This window comes from Andrographis paniculata, unplaced genomic scaffold (assembly GCF_009805555.1).
Source record: "Andrographis paniculata isolate CXL003 unplaced genomic scaffold, ASM980555v1 Contig51END, whole genome shotgun sequence".
Classification (NCBI taxonomy): domain Eukaryota; kingdom Viridiplantae; phylum Streptophyta; class Magnoliopsida; order Lamiales; family Acanthaceae; genus Andrographis; species Andrographis paniculata.
Window position 1 is genome coordinate 4800073 of NW_026137586.1, and position 19625 is coordinate 4819697.

General features: G+C 37.3%; 2 protein-coding genes across 4 annotated transcripts; both read right to left on the bottom strand.

The window, feature by feature from the left end:
* Positions 1-515: 515 nt before the first annotated feature.
* Positions 516-3588, bottom strand: LOC127253812 (hydroxyproline O-arabinosyltransferase NOD3-like). The gene is made up of 9 exons (XM_051278586.1): positions 3363-3588; positions 2668-3253; positions 2372-2439; positions 2078-2279; positions 1592-1689; positions 1421-1490; positions 1256-1327; positions 1023-1136; positions 516-936 (listed from the first exon to the last, which is right to left on the bottom strand). Exons 2-9 carry the CDS (start codon positions 3055-3057, stop codon positions 874-876), a joined length of 1077 nt encoding a protein of 358 aa, XP_051134543.1. The 5' UTR covers positions 3058-3253; positions 3363-3588; the 3' UTR covers positions 516-873.
* Positions 3589-9916: 6328 nt separating this feature from the next.
* Positions 9917-19258, bottom strand: LOC127253811 (uncharacterized). Of its 3 annotated transcripts, XM_051278585.1 has the most exons (11): positions 19018-19258; positions 17695-17772; positions 13141-13464; positions 12877-13048; positions 12540-12769; positions 12224-12397; positions 12050-12139; positions 11844-11942; positions 11271-11333; positions 11037-11122; positions 9917-10377 (listed from the first exon to the last, which is right to left on the bottom strand). In XM_051278585.1, the coding sequence occupies exons 3-10, from the start codon at positions 13459-13461 to the stop codon at positions 11066-11068; spliced, it is 1206 nt and encodes a 401-aa protein (XP_051134542.1). In that variant the 5' UTR covers positions 13462-13464; positions 17695-17772; positions 19018-19258; the 3' UTR covers positions 9917-10377; positions 11037-11065. The 3 variants fall into 3 exon arrangements, 1 of the variants encoding a protein (XP_051134542.1); XR_007839342.1 differs by lacking the exon at positions 9917-10377 and having other exon boundaries at positions 11076-11122; positions 11271-11759; XR_007839343.1 differs by lacking the exons at positions 9917-10377; positions 17695-17772; positions 19018-19258 and having other exon boundaries at positions 11076-11122; positions 11271-11759; positions 13141-13238; positions 13345-13396.
* Positions 19259-19625: the final 367 nt, after the last annotated feature.

A 19625-nucleotide genomic window follows, 5' to 3' on the forward strand; every position in this document is an offset into this window, starting at 1 on the left:
TTTTATATAACATAATTTTCTTCAAGAGTATATGTGCGTACAAACCGTTCTTAGTAATGATCGTTTACAGCGTGTAGAATGATCCATGCTAAAAAAGCCTCTCAAGAATGACGTGGGCATACATATATTATTTACATAAAAAAGAAAATTGAAACACAATAGTTTATGTAATACATAGAGTTGAATTGATGGCTTCCCCTGGCCCTCACCTGCACCATGCAGGATAAGAATAGACAGCCTCTATATATGGTTCAGTGTATAAGCTGCCTAAAAATGCTGCAGTTGTGCCCACGTTAAAATACGAGCATTAGTCGAAGATGCGAAACTGAAGGATTGGCCGCAAGAAATCCTGCAGCGATCAGAGGAGCAACCGAGCTTCGTCAAAGCCGCCAAGAAAATGGGGTCGACCAACAACAACTTGTACAAAGGAGGCCGGCAATACAATCAATATCAAACATCCTTCCTTCATACAGACAACTTTCTGCCTCTGATAACATGTCAAAATCAAATGTGCATGCCCAAAACACCAACAAGAAGAGTGTGTTCTATTAATGCAGGACTAAAAATTCAATTTGTTCTCCACATAACATAAATAAATACGCACACAAATAAGAGTCGAATTCATACAGGAACATATTTGCACTAAAAATTGTTGTTTTCCATATGTAGAGTTCTCAAAGGGAGCTTAATACAACAACAAGGGATTTTTATTATTACTATTTTTTTCTAAATTGTATTTTTGTATATAATTAAGCCTGGCTGGGGATAAAAAAGGAGTTTCTCGACAAATTAAGTCGCACACACACATCAAAGCTTGGTTCGCAAATGATCAAAAGGTACGGGTGAGTGTATGCATGCATATGATATCCGTATCTACAATGTGTCCCAGCCGGGGATGTTTTCGCTTGCCTCATTCACAGCTTTGACAAGCCTCACCTGTAGGTACATTTAAACGCTCGGAAATTTCATCTAGAAAGTAGAAGCAAGCTAAATTTAGATTTGATTGTAGTTAGACAACATACCACACTTTCAGGAACACCCGGGGGAGGTAATGGTATATCTCTTGGGGGAGGACCACCAAGGTAGGATCTCTTGTCGAATCTCCATTCTCCGACTTGACCGTAAGTTAACTTTCCCTGTTTATTTACTGTTAGTAAAAGCACGACATACAAAATCTTTGTATAGGGAAAAATGTAAAGTACTAGTAGAGAAGAATACTCGAATCACAGCATTTTGATTATAAGTGTCTTCATACCTTCATGGTGTAATCGCATCCGTATGTATAATGAAGGATGAACTTCTTGCCTACTTCTGTATCCCATGGAGGCTAAACCAAAAGTTCATTGGCATTGAGCATTGATGATTTGAGAAAACAACATTGTAGTAAACGTAAATAGGCTGTTACAAGAACCATTCATACCTGTAGCATGAAATCCTTGCGGAGAATGTGCCGTACTCCATGCAATGCAGATGCAATTGCATAGCCATACCTAAAATGAATTGAGATTATGGAGAAATGTAACGATAAAATATATGCCAATTTTCTCAAATTTCCATCGTATATAGAGAATCTACAAAAGAAATTCAATACATTTCTAGAACCCAGCCAAACGCCTTATCAGTCTCAGGATCATCTTTCATCCTTAAGGACACATTCATCCATGTAGGTGCAATCTTCTCCATAATTGACTGCAGCAACAAGATTCGTCATGGAATGAACAAAGTGTGAGATACAATTAAGACCATGCATGATAGTTGCAAGAATTCACGGCTGAGGATATGAAATTTCTTGAGCAGTTCTCCAAAACTGTATTGTACAAATTACAAAACCACCAAAATCTGATTTTGCATAAAACCACTTTTCACCTCAGTAAGATTTACTCTATCAACATATGGTTTTCTAGGTTTGGAATTTTGGCATGTTTAGGTTAGGCAGTTTGGCACTGTATAGACTACACTGATGCACAACACTTGTCTAGATAGGTTAGGTAGTTTGGTACCACATCGACATTAATTGATATCTTTAAAGGCAATTGTGGAAATCAATCAGACATATATTAGGAATCGAAGACCATACCTTCTTGATAATTACAGGGGAATTTCCAATTGGATCGATATCGGTCACAGGACCTTTCTCTTCAGGATAGTATTTCCTCACGATTTTCTCATTATCAGATGGCTTGATGTAAAAAAAGGGGACTGCAGCCGGATGATCTCCTTGAGCCAAATTCGGCAATGGATTAACAAAGATGTGATCAGGCTCAGCCATAAGTATGTATCTGCATCGGTTAACCCAACCCAACCCAACCCAACCAAGAATTAGATTATGCAACCAGAACTAATGCCCAGGAAGTGGTCGAATTAAACATACTCTTCCTCAATTGTAGCTTTCTCCAGCCACTGCACAAACGCCCAAGGCCTATTTAAAACAACATAGCCCTGTTGCACAGCACCAAGTAAATATATATATATATATCAATTGTCATGCAAAAGACGACACCACGATCAATTTACTGACAGCAAATCAGAATAATCTAACTTCAATGATCACAAATACATACAAACAAACTACATTTTCATCTCTTAAAACCATCCTAAAGGTAAACTCATATCTCCAACATATCTACAAACAAAGCCATCACATATAAAACAGTCGTCAGTCCTTACCCGATCGAGCCCTTCCGGAAGAGGATCCACAACCATAGTAGGGATCTCCTCCATCAAACTATCAGCATTTCCTGAATGCAAAACCCGTGTAAACCCTCCCATATCTGACCCCGGCACGTCTCTCATTTTCTTGTACCAATAGTACATAACCCGACATTGCCATTGGCTATAAGGTCCATCCGTGGCTGTCAACACAACATGATATTTCGGACCACCCCCTCGGCCGACCTCATGCCTACTAATAATCGGTTCACTCAAATCCCCTATACCACCACTACTAGCCTTGTTCATCACCAAAGTCAGCAAATTATACGTCCCGAGGAAGAAAATAAAAGCCAATAATACCAACAAGAAGGGTGATGCACCTCCCCCACTTCTCCTAGCAACCATTTCCAGTTCACCAGAAAACTTAAACTGAATTACACTATATTTTTTCAAAATCAAACACAATCCAATTGATCAATCTAAAAAACACTCCCAATCACAACCAAAATTCTAAAACCCTCTCCAAGCTTCAACAGTACCAAAAAAAAAAATCCCCCAAGTTATTGCTCACCATTAGCATAAATCATGGGGGAATTCGCACCTGCAGTTTATACACAAATTAGAAAACACAAGACAACGACAAAAAAAAAAAATGATTGAACAAAAAAATGTTGTTCATTTCGGGAAAAGAAAGAATTAAAAACAATTACCAATCCAAAGCGAGGGGAGTCCAGCTCCAATCCCTCGCCGGTAAATCCACACAGAATCGCCTCCCAATTAACCTTTGAAAGAGGCTACCATCCCATCCGTCTACAGGACTAGAAATTGTGTTTAGAGTTCTGTTTTTGGCAATTCCACGCAGCACAAGGACATTGCCTGAAACCACAAAAAAACGAAGACGGTGTGAATCAAGAGGAGTATGACTTTTGCAGAAGAAGAAGAAGTCGGGAGTCAACGTCTGTTTAATACGTACGGCAAAATTTTACTGCCACCATCTTTACTGTTCATCAACAGTTTAAAAATACGCCTTCATACGAATGACTGTATTACATAAATACATGTATTTAGATTTATATGACATTTGTTGAATTAACGTTTGTTGGCCGTTTTGCTTGAATGATATCTCACCAAATATTAAATCAAAGTATCCGTCATATAATTAGTTTTAGCTTCGCCATTAAGAAATAATAGTATTTAAATTATAGTGGATAGATAAAAGTAGTAAAATAATATTTTTGCTTTTATTTTTTTAGTATAAAAGTAATGATGTGATGTAAAATAGAGGTATTTGTGGAAAAAATGGGATATTTAATGAAATGATTACTTAATAATTGGACGTCCCAAAATAAAAATATATATACTTTCTAACTTGACAGATGGAGTATATGATTGAGTGAATATTTGATAATAATATATTAATAATATTTGTATTTATCCATTATATATATTTATATATATTGTAATAGTTTTGTAGAGGGAAATAATTGAGAAATAAAGTTTATTTTTTCCTCCTCAATTACTCTATATTTTGTTAATTTTGTATTAGTGGTATCAGAGCTAAAGCTATGAACGGGCTCGATCCCATTATCCGTGCCGGTTCTCGATGAAAAAAAAAATTAATCGATGGACCGTTCAAATGACGGTGCTTTTCGATTTTCATGAATTACTGAATATTGTTGAAAAGGGTATTCCAGCATTACCGGATGGTGCAACTGCTGCACAACAGACAACTAATCGAGAGAATAAAAAAAGATAAAAAAAGCCTTCTATCTTATTCATGAAGGTATTACCGATGAAGTATTCGAGAAAATTGCTGGAGCCACCACATCAAAGCAAGCATGTGATACATTGCTGACGACATATAGAGGTGATGTGAAGGTTACGAAAGTGCAGTTGCAAACATTGAGACAACAATATGAGCTTTGGAGATGGGACCATCTGAGCCGGTGGCGGAGTATGTAAGTCGTCTTTAATCAAATGAAGACACGTGGAGATGAGTTTAGTAAACAAACCAAGGTGGAGAAAATATTGTGAACTTTAACGGCAAAGTTTGAGCATATTTTCGTAGTCATTGAAAAGGCTCACGATTTATTGACAATGACCGTTGATGAAATATTAGGCACACCACAAGCCTATGAGCAGTGTATTAATGAAAAACAATTGGAGAAGCCAATTGAACAAGCTTTCTAAGGTTCGGTGTCGCTTAATACCAAATAAAGTGATGAAGCTACTAGTCGTAGCAATTCACATGGAAAAGGACGTGGCCGTGATGGTCACCACAACATACAATATTGACACAAAAAAGTTGAGGCAGTGTGGAAAATTTTGATCATTCCAATCCAACCCGTGAAAGAGGACAAAATTACAGTGATCATGGTCGAGGGCGTGGTTGGAACAAAGGAAGGTTTGACAAGTCAAATATTTAGTGTTATACTTGTCATAAATTCGGTCATTTTTCTAATGAATGCAGATACAAAGACATTGACCAAAAGGCGTATTATGCACAAGAAAATGACGATCAAGATGATCATGGTGCTCTTTTGATAGTTATTTCCACCAATGAAGTACCAAACTCTAATACAAGGTTTCTAGATATTGGATCAACAAATCACATATGTAATAGGCATGAGCTTTTTGTTGAACTTGAAGAATCGGTCCGAACCCAAGTTAAGTTTTCCGATTACAACATAGTGTCAATTATAGGGAAATGATGCATCCTTATTAAGCTAAAGAATGGAGATCACAGTTTCATATCAGAGGTCTTCTATGTGTCTGCTATGAAAAGTAATCTCCTAAGCATGGTCAATTATTGGAGAAAGGATATGAAATGCATTCTAAAGGACGTGATTTGTCGATTCTCGATAGAAAGGTACACTTATTTTGAAGACTACTTTAACAAAGAATTGTATGTTTCATGTTGATATTCCTAGCCATGTGTATACATGTTTTATTGCAATGGTGAAATATGAGTCTTGGTTATGGCATTTTCTTTGGTCACTTGAATTTTCAAAACTTGAAAATGCTTGCTCAAAGGAATATGGTGAAAGGCTTGCCAAAGATCGATCACCCCAATCAAGTGTGTGAAGCATGCATTTCAGGAAAGCAAAGTAGGTTACCATTCAAAGCTGAGAATAATTGGCGAGCGAATCACATACTGGGCCTTTTTGTTCACTCCGATGTTTGTGGCTCGATGAGTGTTGAATCTCATGGCAACAATATGTACTTCTTGAAATTTATTGACGATTTTTCTCGAAAGATTTAGGTTTATTTGCTACCTAAGAAATCTGCAGTGTTCATAAGCTTTATGAAATTTAAAGCTCATGTAGAAAAACATAGTGGTTTTTCTATAAAAAGGTTGCGAACGAATGGTGGCGTTGAATATATCTCTTCTGAGTTCAAGAGTTTTCTAGAGGATCATGGAATTGAGCATCAGATAACTCCACCTCACACTCCTCAACATAATAGAGTTGCGGAGCAAAAAAATAGAACCATCTTAGATATGTCGAGAAGCATGTTGAAAGCCAAAGACTTGCCAAATTCTTTTTGGGGAGAAGCTGTTGTTTGTTTGGTGTATTTGTTGAATCAGTTCCCAACAAAAGTTTTTCGTAACTTGAGGCTAGTGGTAGCATAGTGCAAAATCAAACCTAAAGTTCAACATTCGAGAGTATCTGGTTCTGTGGTCTACGTACACATTCCGGCGGTCACTCAAACAAAGCTTGATGATTATGGAGAAAAGGCCATCTTTGTGGGTTATGCGCATGGTGGATACAAAGTTTTTAACCCAATAACAAATAAAGTCAGCATCAGTAGAGATGTTATTTTTGTGGAGGATGAAATATGGAGTTGGAGTTTGCCTTCACTCAAAGCCAACCTGCTGAATTATTTGACAGTGCTTCTCAATGTGGAATTTATAGTATGGCTAAATAAACTACACAAGCCAATACTTTCAATGAAAGGCCGACAGAAGCCAAGTCTTCTGATGAAAGGCTAAGGCGTCAGTGACAACTTCTAGTCACACTACGTGACTATGAGGCAACCTCATGATGTCATTTCTAATGATGGAGAAATTGTGGATATGACTATGTATGCAGATTACGACACTACCTCGGTTGACGATGCAATGAAAGATACCAAATGGGTGAAAACTATGGAGGAGAAATTGAATTCTATCCAGAAAAATCATACTTGGGAGCTTGTGAATTCTTCATATAATTGCAAACCCATTGATGTCGAGTGGGTTTAAAAGGAAGTTAAAGGAAAATGGAGAATTAGAGAGGTATAAAATGAGGCTTGTGGCGAAAGGCTATGAACAAAGGCCCAAACTCGACTTTCAAGAAGTATTTGCGTCTCTAGCTTGAACGGAGAAGATAAGGTTGTTGATAGCCTTAGTTGCGCAAAATTGTTGGAATATACATCAAATGGATGTAAAATTCACATTTTGGACGACCCACATCAAGAAGAGATTTATGTGAAGCAACCTCCCGGATTTCAATCGCATAGAAGTGAGCACAAGGTGTATAAATTGAAAAAGGCCTTGTATGAACTCAAACAAGCCTCACAAGCAGGGACTATGCGGATTAATTTATTCTTCTCCAAAATTGGATTTCAAAGATGTCCAAGTGAACATGGTCTTTATGTCAAAGCCACTCCCACTGGAGATAAGCTGGTGTTGTGTAATATGCTGACAATCTTATTTTTGCAGGAAAAAATCCTCACATGATTGAAGATTTTAAACTATCCATAAAGCGCGAGTTTGATATGACCGAGATGGGCTTGATGTCATACTTTCTTGTCATCAAAATTACTCAAAGAACTTGTGGGTTCTTTGTTGCACAACCGAAGTACCTTTCTGAAATATTAGAAAGGTTTAACATGCAAGATTGTAATGTTGCACGAACTCCAGTGGAGGTTGACACTAGGTTGATGAAAAGTGAAGATGAGTCTGCCGTCGATGCGACATATTTCAATCAAATTGTTGGAAGCTTACGATATCTCACATGTTTGAGGTCGGATATTACCTATGGTGTTTGGCTAATTAGCAGGTTCATCGAATCTCCACGTCAATGCAGTTTCAAGTTGCTAAAAGGATTTTGAGGTATTTAAAGGGCACTAATGATTATGGTCTTTTTTATTCATTTTCTAGAAACTCTCTTATTGGATTATCCGATAGCGATTGGGGAAGAGATCTTGAGGATCAAAAGAGTACTTCCGGAAAATTTTTTATGGTTCTACTGTTATTTCCTGATCTTCGAAATAGTAGTCTATTGTGGCACTATCAACTTGTGAATCTGAGTATGTTGCTACGTCCATGAGTGTTTGTCAAGCTATTTGGCTGAGAAATGTGTTGGATCAAACTGGCATTCCAGTTGAAGGTCCTATACAGTTGCAAGTTCATATTATTTTAGCAATTAATTTGGCCAAAAATCCTATAGTGCATGGGAGAAGCAAACACATAGACATTCATTACCATTTCTTGAGGGACGTCGTGAATGAAAGGAAGATTGAATTGAGGTTTTGTAAATCTGAAGATCAAGTTGCCGATATTTTTACAAAGCCATTGAAGCATGAATCACTACAAAAAAAGTATCTAATTAGCTACAATATATTTAGCTACGAAATATTTATGTATTTAAAATATGTCATTTAGTACAAAAATTAATTTCATCATAAAAATAAATTATATACTAAAAAATTAATTTGGTCGCTAAAATTTTTTTACTAGACAATTTTGTTTTCATAGTAAAAAGGTTTTAGCTACAAAATTATTTTTCATAGTTAAAAATCATTTGGTTAAAAAAATCATAGATATTTTGTGCTAAAACTCTTTTGTTATAAATTTTAATTTTATAGCAGAAGAGCTTTAGCTACGAAATCATATTTTCATAGCTATCTCTCTTTTCTTAATTTTCATTGCAAAAAACTTTTTTTTTTGATATGAAACTCATATTTGTCGCCAAAGACCTTTAGTAACGCGGTATAAGTGACGAAATGAGTTTCGTCGCAAAAATGCTTTTGCTATGAATTATTACATTTTGCTATGAAATTTTTTTGTAGCTAAATTTCAACTTTTTGGTAGTGAATCATTTGTGAAATTGAGGAAAATGCTTAGGATGACTTCGGCGGAATATCATAATTAAGGAAGGGTGTTAGAACTTAATTATGATATTTATGGAGAATAATCCTATATTAATTTGGTGATTATATAATAAAGTTTGATATATATTTTGATTTATGGGATAGTTAATAATGAAATATATAATAATATATGATTGAGTTAATATTTGATAATAAATTAGTGATATTTGTTTATCCCGTATATATATTTATATATATTATAATAATTTTATAGAGGGAAAGAATCGAGAAATAAAGTTTATTTTTTCCTCCTCAATTACTCTCCGAGTCATCCAATACGGACATGTTCAGTCCTTGTCGGTTACCATAAGACTAAACTAAATTAATTTTAATTAAAATTGATAATTGTAATATCCAACGAGTCCAATAGTAAGTTTTGCTCACCTAATCTTTTATTTTTTATTTTTTAAAAAAATTGTTAAGAAATTAGTTACAATACCATTAGATATTGTTGACAGATCTTACGGGTTACCAAAATTTCACTTAATATTTGAAGATAAATAATTATTTCAAAATAGTAGGTTTTATTATTATTATTATTATTATTATTATTTTGAGAGGCCTAAAGGAGTGTATAATATAATTAAGAATAAAATTACATTCCCCCAATACATTTGATACATATTTAGCCAAATTGAACTACAAATGGCCATTTTTTGGTACAAAAAGCTATTTGTAACGATTTTGTACCGGATTTTGACCGGTGCATATACTCGAGTTACAAAAAGTCTCTGTACCGACTTTTTCCGCAACAAAAAATGGGTGGTCAACGCATTTATTGTAACAGTGTTTGTAACGCTATCATTGTACTTTCGATTTATTTGTAGCGGTCATTTACCATTATAAAAGAATCGTTACAATAAACGCTTATCCACTTGTAACGGATTTTATTACGGTAGTAATTCGTTACAATAGTTGGTTTTCAGAAACCTAGTTAATATTTTTTATACCAGTATTTGTAACGACCAATTTATTGTATCGAAAAAGGTTTCCTTATTTTTTCAATAATAACCTAAAAAAAATGGTTTCGAGACCGAGAAACCTCTACGATGTGAGAAAATACTGCCAAATGACATTACAAAATATGAAAATATTACGGCAATTCTGTATCACCATAAGTTGTAGCAAGTACGCACTGTGTAGAAACATAAATATTTCACAATATAGCCTAACATATATGGAAAAGCGTAGCAACAAACACACAAAATGTAGCAGGGACAGCAAGTTCAACCAACATAAAGGACTCAGTTAGCATCAATCCACAAACAAACGTCAATCATCGTAGAATCACGTGCCATGCTGCAACGCCCCATGCACCATCAAAGTGGCCGTACACCGTAGTTACGGGCGACGAACAAGTTGCCAGCATTGTGCAAAATTATATAAGAATTTATTTGTGAGATGGTTAAGTTGTAATCCAATAGAAAATCTTGTAAATGTGGTTGCGTACATCTTTAAATGTCCAGTCGATTGGCTCGGCGCGGACAACCTCACCGAGTTTTTGTGCTCCAGAGGTTGTCCGTAGAATAAGCGCAGCCTTTGGAACAGTAGCAGATGTAACAAAAACCCTTACTATGTCAACAGTGTCACCTATGGACATATAAAGATGTGCAAATCATCGGAAAGAAAATAAGACTCACGTTTTATATAATCAATATATAATATTAAAGATATTAACTAAAACATTATAGCATACGTAAGAGAAAAGGTCAGAGATGATCTCCTAATTTAACCATCCATACAACAGCGTAATCAAAATTGTAAAATATAGATTAGTATAACTATAATTATAGCATGGATGCAATCTTGATGACATCCGGACCAACATCTGTACAACCCCACAAGTATAAAACAACCAGCAACGTGATCAATTTATTTGATACATGTGAAAAGCTGTTTGTTTAAACAACCAACTTAAACATGTACCAATTTAAAAACAACAATTAATTGAGTACTGTTAATGTATCCAAATACCTAACACATAAGTTACATAAAAAATCAAAGTGGTTTGGGGAAAAAAATCAATTTACCCAACAGCCTACAAAAATATTTAATTATAATTTTATATGCTACCCAACAAGGTCATACAGAGCAAACAACCACCCAATTACAGTTTCATATAAATTGCATTGTCACCATATCATGTATTAGTATTTTGACTAACTAATAACCATAGAATATGCTTTACTCAAAATGGTTGCAATCAAAACCGATTTCATATAGATAATATAACTAGGTTGACAACAAACCTGGGTTAGGGTCGGATAGCAACATCCCCTCACCAACAACGCGTTTTTCGAAACCACGAGATATGAGAAGAATACGATACCCCGATCTACATGAAAAACGTTATCAAATGTCAATCATATAATCTACATGCATGTTCTCGAAGGTGGTGGTGATGTATTAGTAGTGGATGTTATTATCTAAAGGGTGATTCAGTTAACAAATACAAATAAAATTAGCAACGAAAAATTACTAACTGTCAACGGCGTAAGGACATCAGTCCCCGGGGTCTCTGACCTTCCATCTGTGCGGCTAGAACACTGCAAAACAGGTGAGTATGAAACAACATGACTCGCCCCAAATGGTACAATGCAAAACTAATTAATACACGAGATATGCATTCTTATAGGGCCCCGTATGGAGGCACGCGGGGAAGAATTCAACAAAGCAGACATCTCAGCATGGATGATTCTAATTTCAGACATCTCAGCACAGACACTCCTAAATTCAGACATAAATTCTCTAATCTCAACAAGGCCTTGCTGATAGTCCTCAGCAAGCTTTCGGAGATCAGGACAATCGGGCCCTCCAGTCAAATGACTCCGGGGGTAGGTAGAGCTGGTAGCACTATCAACAGCTATTTTTTTATTCCTTTTCCCCCCGAGTGCACGGCAGTACAAAGCCTCACGAGCCGCCGGGGTTCTTTTATCAACAGGAATTTTATTAAGTTCATCATTCAAATAAGCCTACAAAATTTCAAACAAATACAAAGATGAAGGACGGGAAGTACTACAATTCCATTCAACAAAAGGTGAGATAGGTTTACATACCAAAATATCATCAGTCATCTCATCATCACCACCACGTCCATTCGTGCGAGACGACATCCAAATTTCCAAATTATCAGGCTCTTTCCCTGTTGCCTTTATCTAAGAATTAGCCAAATAAGAAACCGGTAGTTAACTTCACTTACACATAAGAACTGGGGAGCCATAGCTGTGGACTAAATTATTGCACAAACAAGAGAATGAAGGACCTCATCCGCCAACGCTGTGAATGGTTTCCGGCCAGTCCTGTGCGGAAACTTTCTTTTGATGAAGTTATTGGTATTTCTCCTTGCAATATCCTGCGAACATCGACCCATATGAATTAAAGTTGCCTAGGTAGCATGGTAAGAGCATAATAAGATGAAGGAAGAGATGTAACTTGCCTTAACCTTCTCATCCTTCCAATATTGGACAAGCAACGGCCATTCTTCAGCGGCATTCCGATCGGTGGGGACTTTCTTCAATGCTTCATCGTCATTCTGGTGTGGTGCGAAGTATGTGGACTTTATGATGCATTTCCAATGGCACCAGACATCCTTCAGGTCAGCCATAACGACCTTCTCTGCCGAATCCGGAAGCCCATAATTGTCTTAAAATAATATAAAGTGTTAATATGTAAGCTTGATCTACTCAAGGAAGCATGTACAGTAAACAGAGGTTTAATATAAGGGTTTCTCATCTTCATTCTATAAAACTTACACATATCTCAATCCATGGACCTTGCCGCAGTTGTTCGGGAATTGCTTGGAAACTCGAATACCGTAATGGAAGACGCATCCCATTTCTGGCGATGACTCCAACTCCACTTTTGTAATCCTTCACATCTGGTCCGATGATGCTTCTGCCATCCCTGGCCATAAACACAGTCATTGGGGTGTCCCCACCCCATTCACGAGGCATCTTGGCCGCTCCCCGCCCCCTCTTAGTTTCTGTTATTGGATTTACGAATATATTTGAATATTATGTTAGTATTACTATGCTTCAACACTTACCTAGTTAGTGAGTAATGGAATACATATATATTGTAATATGCTACCTTCCGTCTCAGCTGGTTCATCCCTCTGGGTGAGATCATCATCATCCATTTCCGGAGGTTCTTCGATTTCAGCCACCGGTGCATAGTTTATTCCCAATGTAATGGGGCCAGTTGTTTCCATCCCCTGCGTAGGGCCTATCGTATCATCATCAATCACATCGCCGATCACCGTCTGCAATATTTTACTCATGTGGTGTTAGGAGTTTCGATGTATAATTGTAGCAAGACAAGGAATTTATAGGCGTATATAACAATCAATATTACCTGCTCTGGCTCCTGTGAATCCTGCAATAAAGGACGTCGAATGGAGGATGCATCTGCCCTTGCTGCTGTCCGAGCATCCCGCTCTCTCTCCCACTCTTCTGTAATTGATTTTAAGCGGTCCAAAAGAGGTGAGACATGGGCACCCTTGCGTCTAGTCGTCATCCGTTTAGGACCAACTTGCTTTGGTGGAGAGGGTGCACTAACCTCCGGGTGATTGGTTGTCTTGGGGCTGCTACGTGCTAGGGCTCTTGTGACCCGTCGGAGTGGTGAACCTCCAACCTCTTGCAATACAGATTGTCTTTCACGGTTGGTTCTTGCCATTACCTAAAAGGAAAGAATTCAAATATCCTGTTAGCAACATAAATGCAAGAATGTATAAATAAATTAGAAACAATATGCTTTCAACAACAAATGTAGTATGATAAGATAACTATTTCATAGGAACAACACTTACTAGGCCGAGAATATATTAAGTGTGAATGATTATATTTACCTTATTTAATTCAAAATCGTCTGCTGTAAGTAAAGACTACTATAGTAATGTTTCCACTTGCCAAGTCCGTTCATCTGTTCCAAAAGTCAAAAAGTATTTGAGAACCCAAAAGTGAAGCCAATTACTACACCGACTCATATCCGCTAAATTGGAGCCCCATCGGTCTCCTCGTCCGAGGACTCGCCAAGGTGGCTTTGTATACCAACGGATACATTCCCTAGCTGCTCTCATTCTACTATCGTACCTTCTACGCCCTCTCTCACCCAATAGTCACGGGATTCCCGAGAACAATACCCTCATCTAAGGGGAACCTATTATTGAATCTGTCATCGATCATCGTGTAAACATCGTAGTTATCTCTCTTTACCATTGGCACAACGACACTCCATGCTCCATCAATTGGATCATCGATGTACCAAACTTGTCTTGCTTGTGTAGCTAAACAAAATGGTTCATCCGTGGGAAGATTTTTTGAGTACATCAAATGCGAGAAGTTTATTAACTTGTACCTAAATTCGTCTTCTTTCACGCCCCTCTATGGGTCCACCCAATCGCATTTGAATAGAAGGTGTTTATTCTCGTTGTTGTACGGCAACTCTATAATGTCGGTTACCATACCGTAATATGCAACGGTGCCTGAACATGGGTTAACGTCTCTTGCACTTGCAAAACTCATAGTATCCGCATTTAGCATCACTCCGGCACACCTAGTCTTTTTCCCGTCATCTATTGACTTGACTCTAAAGCGCAAACCTCCAACTATGCACGAAGTGTACCTTGTTGCATGACGGTTGGGTCCGCGTGCTAATGTCTTCATATAATCAATAACCGTCCCCTTGACAATGTGTGTTGGTTCTTCTACCTAATCGCACAAATAATTTATGTTTACGCATACTTGATAGGTTTTATTTATCAAAGTGAGAATGGAGTGAAAATGAACACGGACATAATTTTGAAACCAGACTGGAAATTGTTCTGTATGGATCCGTTGCACTTCCCGGGGACTTGCACATGGCCGTGTCCTTCTTATGCTTTTAAGATGAGTCCTAGTAGTAGATGGTTGAAGTTAATCTATGTATTCACTATGCGCACAATAGGAATATTTTCGTAGAGTAAATAAAAGTACCTTCTTGTTGGCTCAATAGCTTCCGAATTGCCTAATATGTACCCGTGAATTTGTTGCAAGGAGATAAAATCAAGGTTACAACGCATCCCACCAACACCACGGCCAGTTGTGCACCCCTGGTCATCATGTCGCGGGCCTCGGTTCTCTTTTGTCTCGACATCACCAAGATACCTTGAACAAAATGACATACACTCCTCCGAGAGGTATCCGCATGCAATGGACCCCTCTGGCTGTGCACGGTTGCGTACATACCTCTTAAGAGTAGCTAAATACCGTTCAATAGGATACATCCACCTATAATGCACAGGTCCGGCAATCATTGCCTCTTCCGCCAAGTGAATTGGGAGATGCTCTATCACGTCAAAAAATGACGGAGGAAATAACTTCTCTAGATGGCAGAGAGTCAAAGCTACCCTTTCCTGTAACTTCTCCAACTGACGAACTGAGTTGTTGGGTGAGCACATCGAATTGAAGACACAATTCTATCAATACAAGAACTACGTCTCTCGGTAGTGCCATAAAGAAGGAGAACAAATACAACATTTGATCTGAAGTTGTACAAGCACACAATGATCATATTCGAGAAATGATAAAAAAAATACAAGGTGTACCGGCGGAGGGAAATAGCAAGAATCTTCTGCATTAGAACATGACAATCGTGGCTCTTCAATCCCCAAATGCTTAGTTGCTCCACTCTCACCCTACGGGACAAATTGCTACTGAAACCATCGGGGGGTCTTAGATTTTTCAAGACCGATAGAAATATTTTCTTTTCAGAGGAACTCATGGTGTAAGCGGCTGCAGGTAAATAAAAACCACCATTCGGTCTTGGAATAGGATGCAAAGAAGTTCTTATATTCAACAACTGTAAATCCTTTCCTGTATTAAGGTTGTCCTTTGTTTTGCCCTTCGTGCCTAGAAAAGTGTGAAGGACATTCTCACAAACATTTTTTTCAATGTGCATCACATCAAGGTTGTGTCGTATATCATTCTCAGCCCAGTATGGTAATTCAAAGAATATACTCTTCTTTTTCCACCCTAACACTTCTTCATGCTCATAGCGACGCCGTTTTCTAGATCATGTGCCAAGTGTTGTGTAATCAAATCATCTTTCACATATGTAGTTGGCACATCGCGTATTTGCTCTTCCAGTTCTGTACAAGTTATGCGTGTCGTAGGTGCTGCAAAGTCCATCGTTCCATCAAATGACTGTCGATCCAGACGCATTCTGTGACCGTCGGGCAGGTATTGCCGGTGTCCACAATAGCAGAATTTATGACCATTTTTTAAGTATGCCAAATGTGTTCTCATACCGCAATTAGGGCATGCGTTTGCCCCCTGTGTTGGCCAGCCAGATAACATGGCATACCCTGGGAAGTCACTAATGGTCCACATTAAAGCGGCCCGCATTTGAAAATTTTCCTTACTTACTGCATCATATGTTCTAACCCCCGTACTCCATAATTCTTTCAACTCAGCAACCAGAGGCTGAAGAAAAACATCAATGCGATCCTCGGGTCCCTTCGGACCATCAATAATTGTAGATAGGATGAATAATGGTTGTTTCATACATAACCATGGTGGTAGATTGTAAATGACAAGAACTACTGGCCAAATGCTGTAGCTCACACTCATGTTTCCGAAAGGATTAAACCCATCAGTGGCCAACCCTAGACGTACATTGTGTATGTCACTGGCAAATGACGGGTGACGATGATTGAAGTTCTTCCATGCTGCACTATCAGCCGGATGGCGTAACAGTCCATCGTTGACACGGCCTTCAACATGCCAGCGCATGGAAGCTGCAGTTTTCGAAGATAAAAACCATCTCTGTAAATGGGGCACTAACGGAAAGTACCTCATCTTTTTTCCTGCCTTAATGGGGTTGCCGTCAACGAACCTACTAGCCCCACAAATCACACAAGATTTGAGTTCTACATCATCTCCTGTGAACAACATACAGTTATTAATGCAATCATCTCTACTCTTATAATTGAACCCCAACTTCTTTGTTATTTTGTTTGCCTCGTAGTAATTCTTCGGCAAGATCACAACATCTGGTAGGGCATCTCGCTACAACTCTAATAGTAGGTCGACAGAGCGGTTAGACCACTGACATAGAACCTTCAAATGCAACAGACGTGCAATAAATGAAAGCTTGCTAATCTTCTTACACCCTGGGATAAGATCATTTTGCATGTCTTCAAGCATTTGCCTCCACCGACTGTTGTTGTCATCTCTATGGTCGTCACCTACATTGTTTGCAGTGTTGCCTTCATTGATCCCTTCACCCAGGTGGTCAGGCATAGCATAATCGCGCATTAGCATATCTAGGTCATCTTCCCACAGTGTTGACCTAAGCCTGTCTTCCGTGCTAGTTGATGTTTCACCCATAACTTCACCATGGCTAGTCCACACCCTGTAAAACGGGTCAAACCCATACCTAATGCAATGAAGCAATATCTCCCTATGAGTATTAGTGGCACGGTTTAAACAAGTCCTACATGGGCAATATACAACCGAGTCTATGCCCCTCCCACGAAAAGCATAGTTTAAGAATTGTATCACACCATCCAAATAAATAGACGAAGTATGGTTCGATTCGTCAATCCAACTCTTGTCCATCTAAGAAAGAAAAAGTTTGAAGATTTTTTATAATCCCATTAACATAAATCGTATGCACTTAATTAAACACATTTTGTAATGTGGATCAATATATAAGTACCACTTTAATAGCGTGCCATGTAAATAATTTTCAGACCCTAAGATAACTTATTTCAGGTTGGTTCTTAATAGTAACCTGCCTCGGCTTATATAACCACCGAAAATAGTAGTATTGAACTAAAAATATCAATATCAGCACTATAATTCGAATGTTCATATCATAAAAACTATACAAGTAATGTGATATACTATGGATGCATGAATAACTTACTATTATGCAGCAAGCTTGGATCGACGCTTAGACTTCTGCCCAAAAGTATGTTGTCCCTCAATGGCGGGTATCACACACCTATTCAATTTCAAAGATGCCTCATGTCATCCATAATGCATATGAGTAGATCGAAGAATCAGTAGAACACTTTATAAAAGCAGTAACGAGTATCAGAGAAAACACAAACAATATTATACATATCAATGATGATGGTATATTTAGACTAGGCTTTTGGTAGTTGTTCTGCTTTATCAGCATGGAACATGAACTACAGCAGAATGCACCACTATCTTCTTACACACACATATATATACATATATACAAAAGCTCCTAGAAGGTTTGAAGAAGAAAGCAATTGATGTGGTGGCAGTTGGATTTAAATTTGGAGGTGGTCCCCAAACCTTATATTCCAAGTAATTCTTGTGGTTGATTTACCCAACCCTCTCCTTTTCTGATTGCAATATTAATTCATACAAACAATACACAGACATATATATAAACTTATATATGTGTTCTGCCTCCACCAACTATATAGTAAATTTTACCTGTAAAAATAAAGTTTATGCTAATCACGTGCTTCAGGAACAAGTTGACATGCCATAAACAAACTTTCCACTTACAAAATTATGAAATTCAACATGCATTCTTCTTCGATGCTCGGAACTAATTTTACATAATTAAGCTCACATGCATGCTACACCAGTTCTTGGGGTATGCCAACCCGATTAAACCTCAAAGCCAACTCAAACACTTCATTTATCCAAGCATAAAAAGAACAGCAGACAACAATCGGTAGATGTGAATGCATAAAGCATTTGGTTCTGCTAATTAAATTTGTAGAAGAAATCATGCAAGACTGCCATAGATCCAGGTATTTTATTTAAGTTGACAAATGATTTGTGGAGGTTATGATTTGATGAGAAACATAAGGTACAGTTTTGGCTAATTCCACCCGATCATGTCTAGTCAAGATTTCATAATTATGTAAAATTAGTTCCAGTGAAATCATAAGCTACATTTTTATCCAGTGAAAGAAGATCAAGATTTCATAATTATATAATTTTCTTTCACTGGATAAAAATGCAGGAATAATTTCTTTCTGGAAAAGACTATTTCTCATCCACAAAGTAAGGTACAAAAGGAATGGATCTAATTATCAAGTAGTGTCAAGACGAACCATATAATTACAAAATCTCTCATCATCTATGTAACAATTTAAGCCCTAAATCTAACATTACGAACAAAAATTAAAAATAAAAAAAGCCTAACTAGGCAGAAAATAATAATAAAAAAAAACAGAATTAATCCCATATCCAAACTTACAGGAAAACCTAGGGTTCGCGTTTGAGGACGTCTGCAGGCAGCGGTGGAGCGCGGTCGACGGCCGAAGACAGTGAGGCGGTGCGAGGTTCGGGGGTGTAGGGCGGAGGATAGCCCGTCAGTGAAGAAAAACACGAAGAAGAAGACGACGACGACGAAGAAGAAGAAGACGAACCAGGAGACAAAGGAAGAAGAAGAAATAAAGACGAAAAGAGCAAGAAAGAAGAGAGGAGAACGGAGGGGGCGGGGCTGCGCGCGATTGAATTAATTAGGGTTATGCAGTAGAATTTTATTATTTTTATATTACATTTTTTTTAAATAAATAATTATTTTAATTTTAATTTGTATATATTAATATATAAGTATTATGTATGTATTATACATGACATACATATATACGTAAATATGATATATTATTTTAGATTTATTTTGAAATTTTATTATTTTTAAATTAATAATTATTTTAATTTTAATTTGTATATATTAATATATAAGTATTATGTCTGTATTATATATGACATATATATATATGTAAATATGATATATTATTTTAGATTATTTTAGATTTATTTTGAAATTTAAAATAAAATTATTGTAGTTGTAACGGAAAT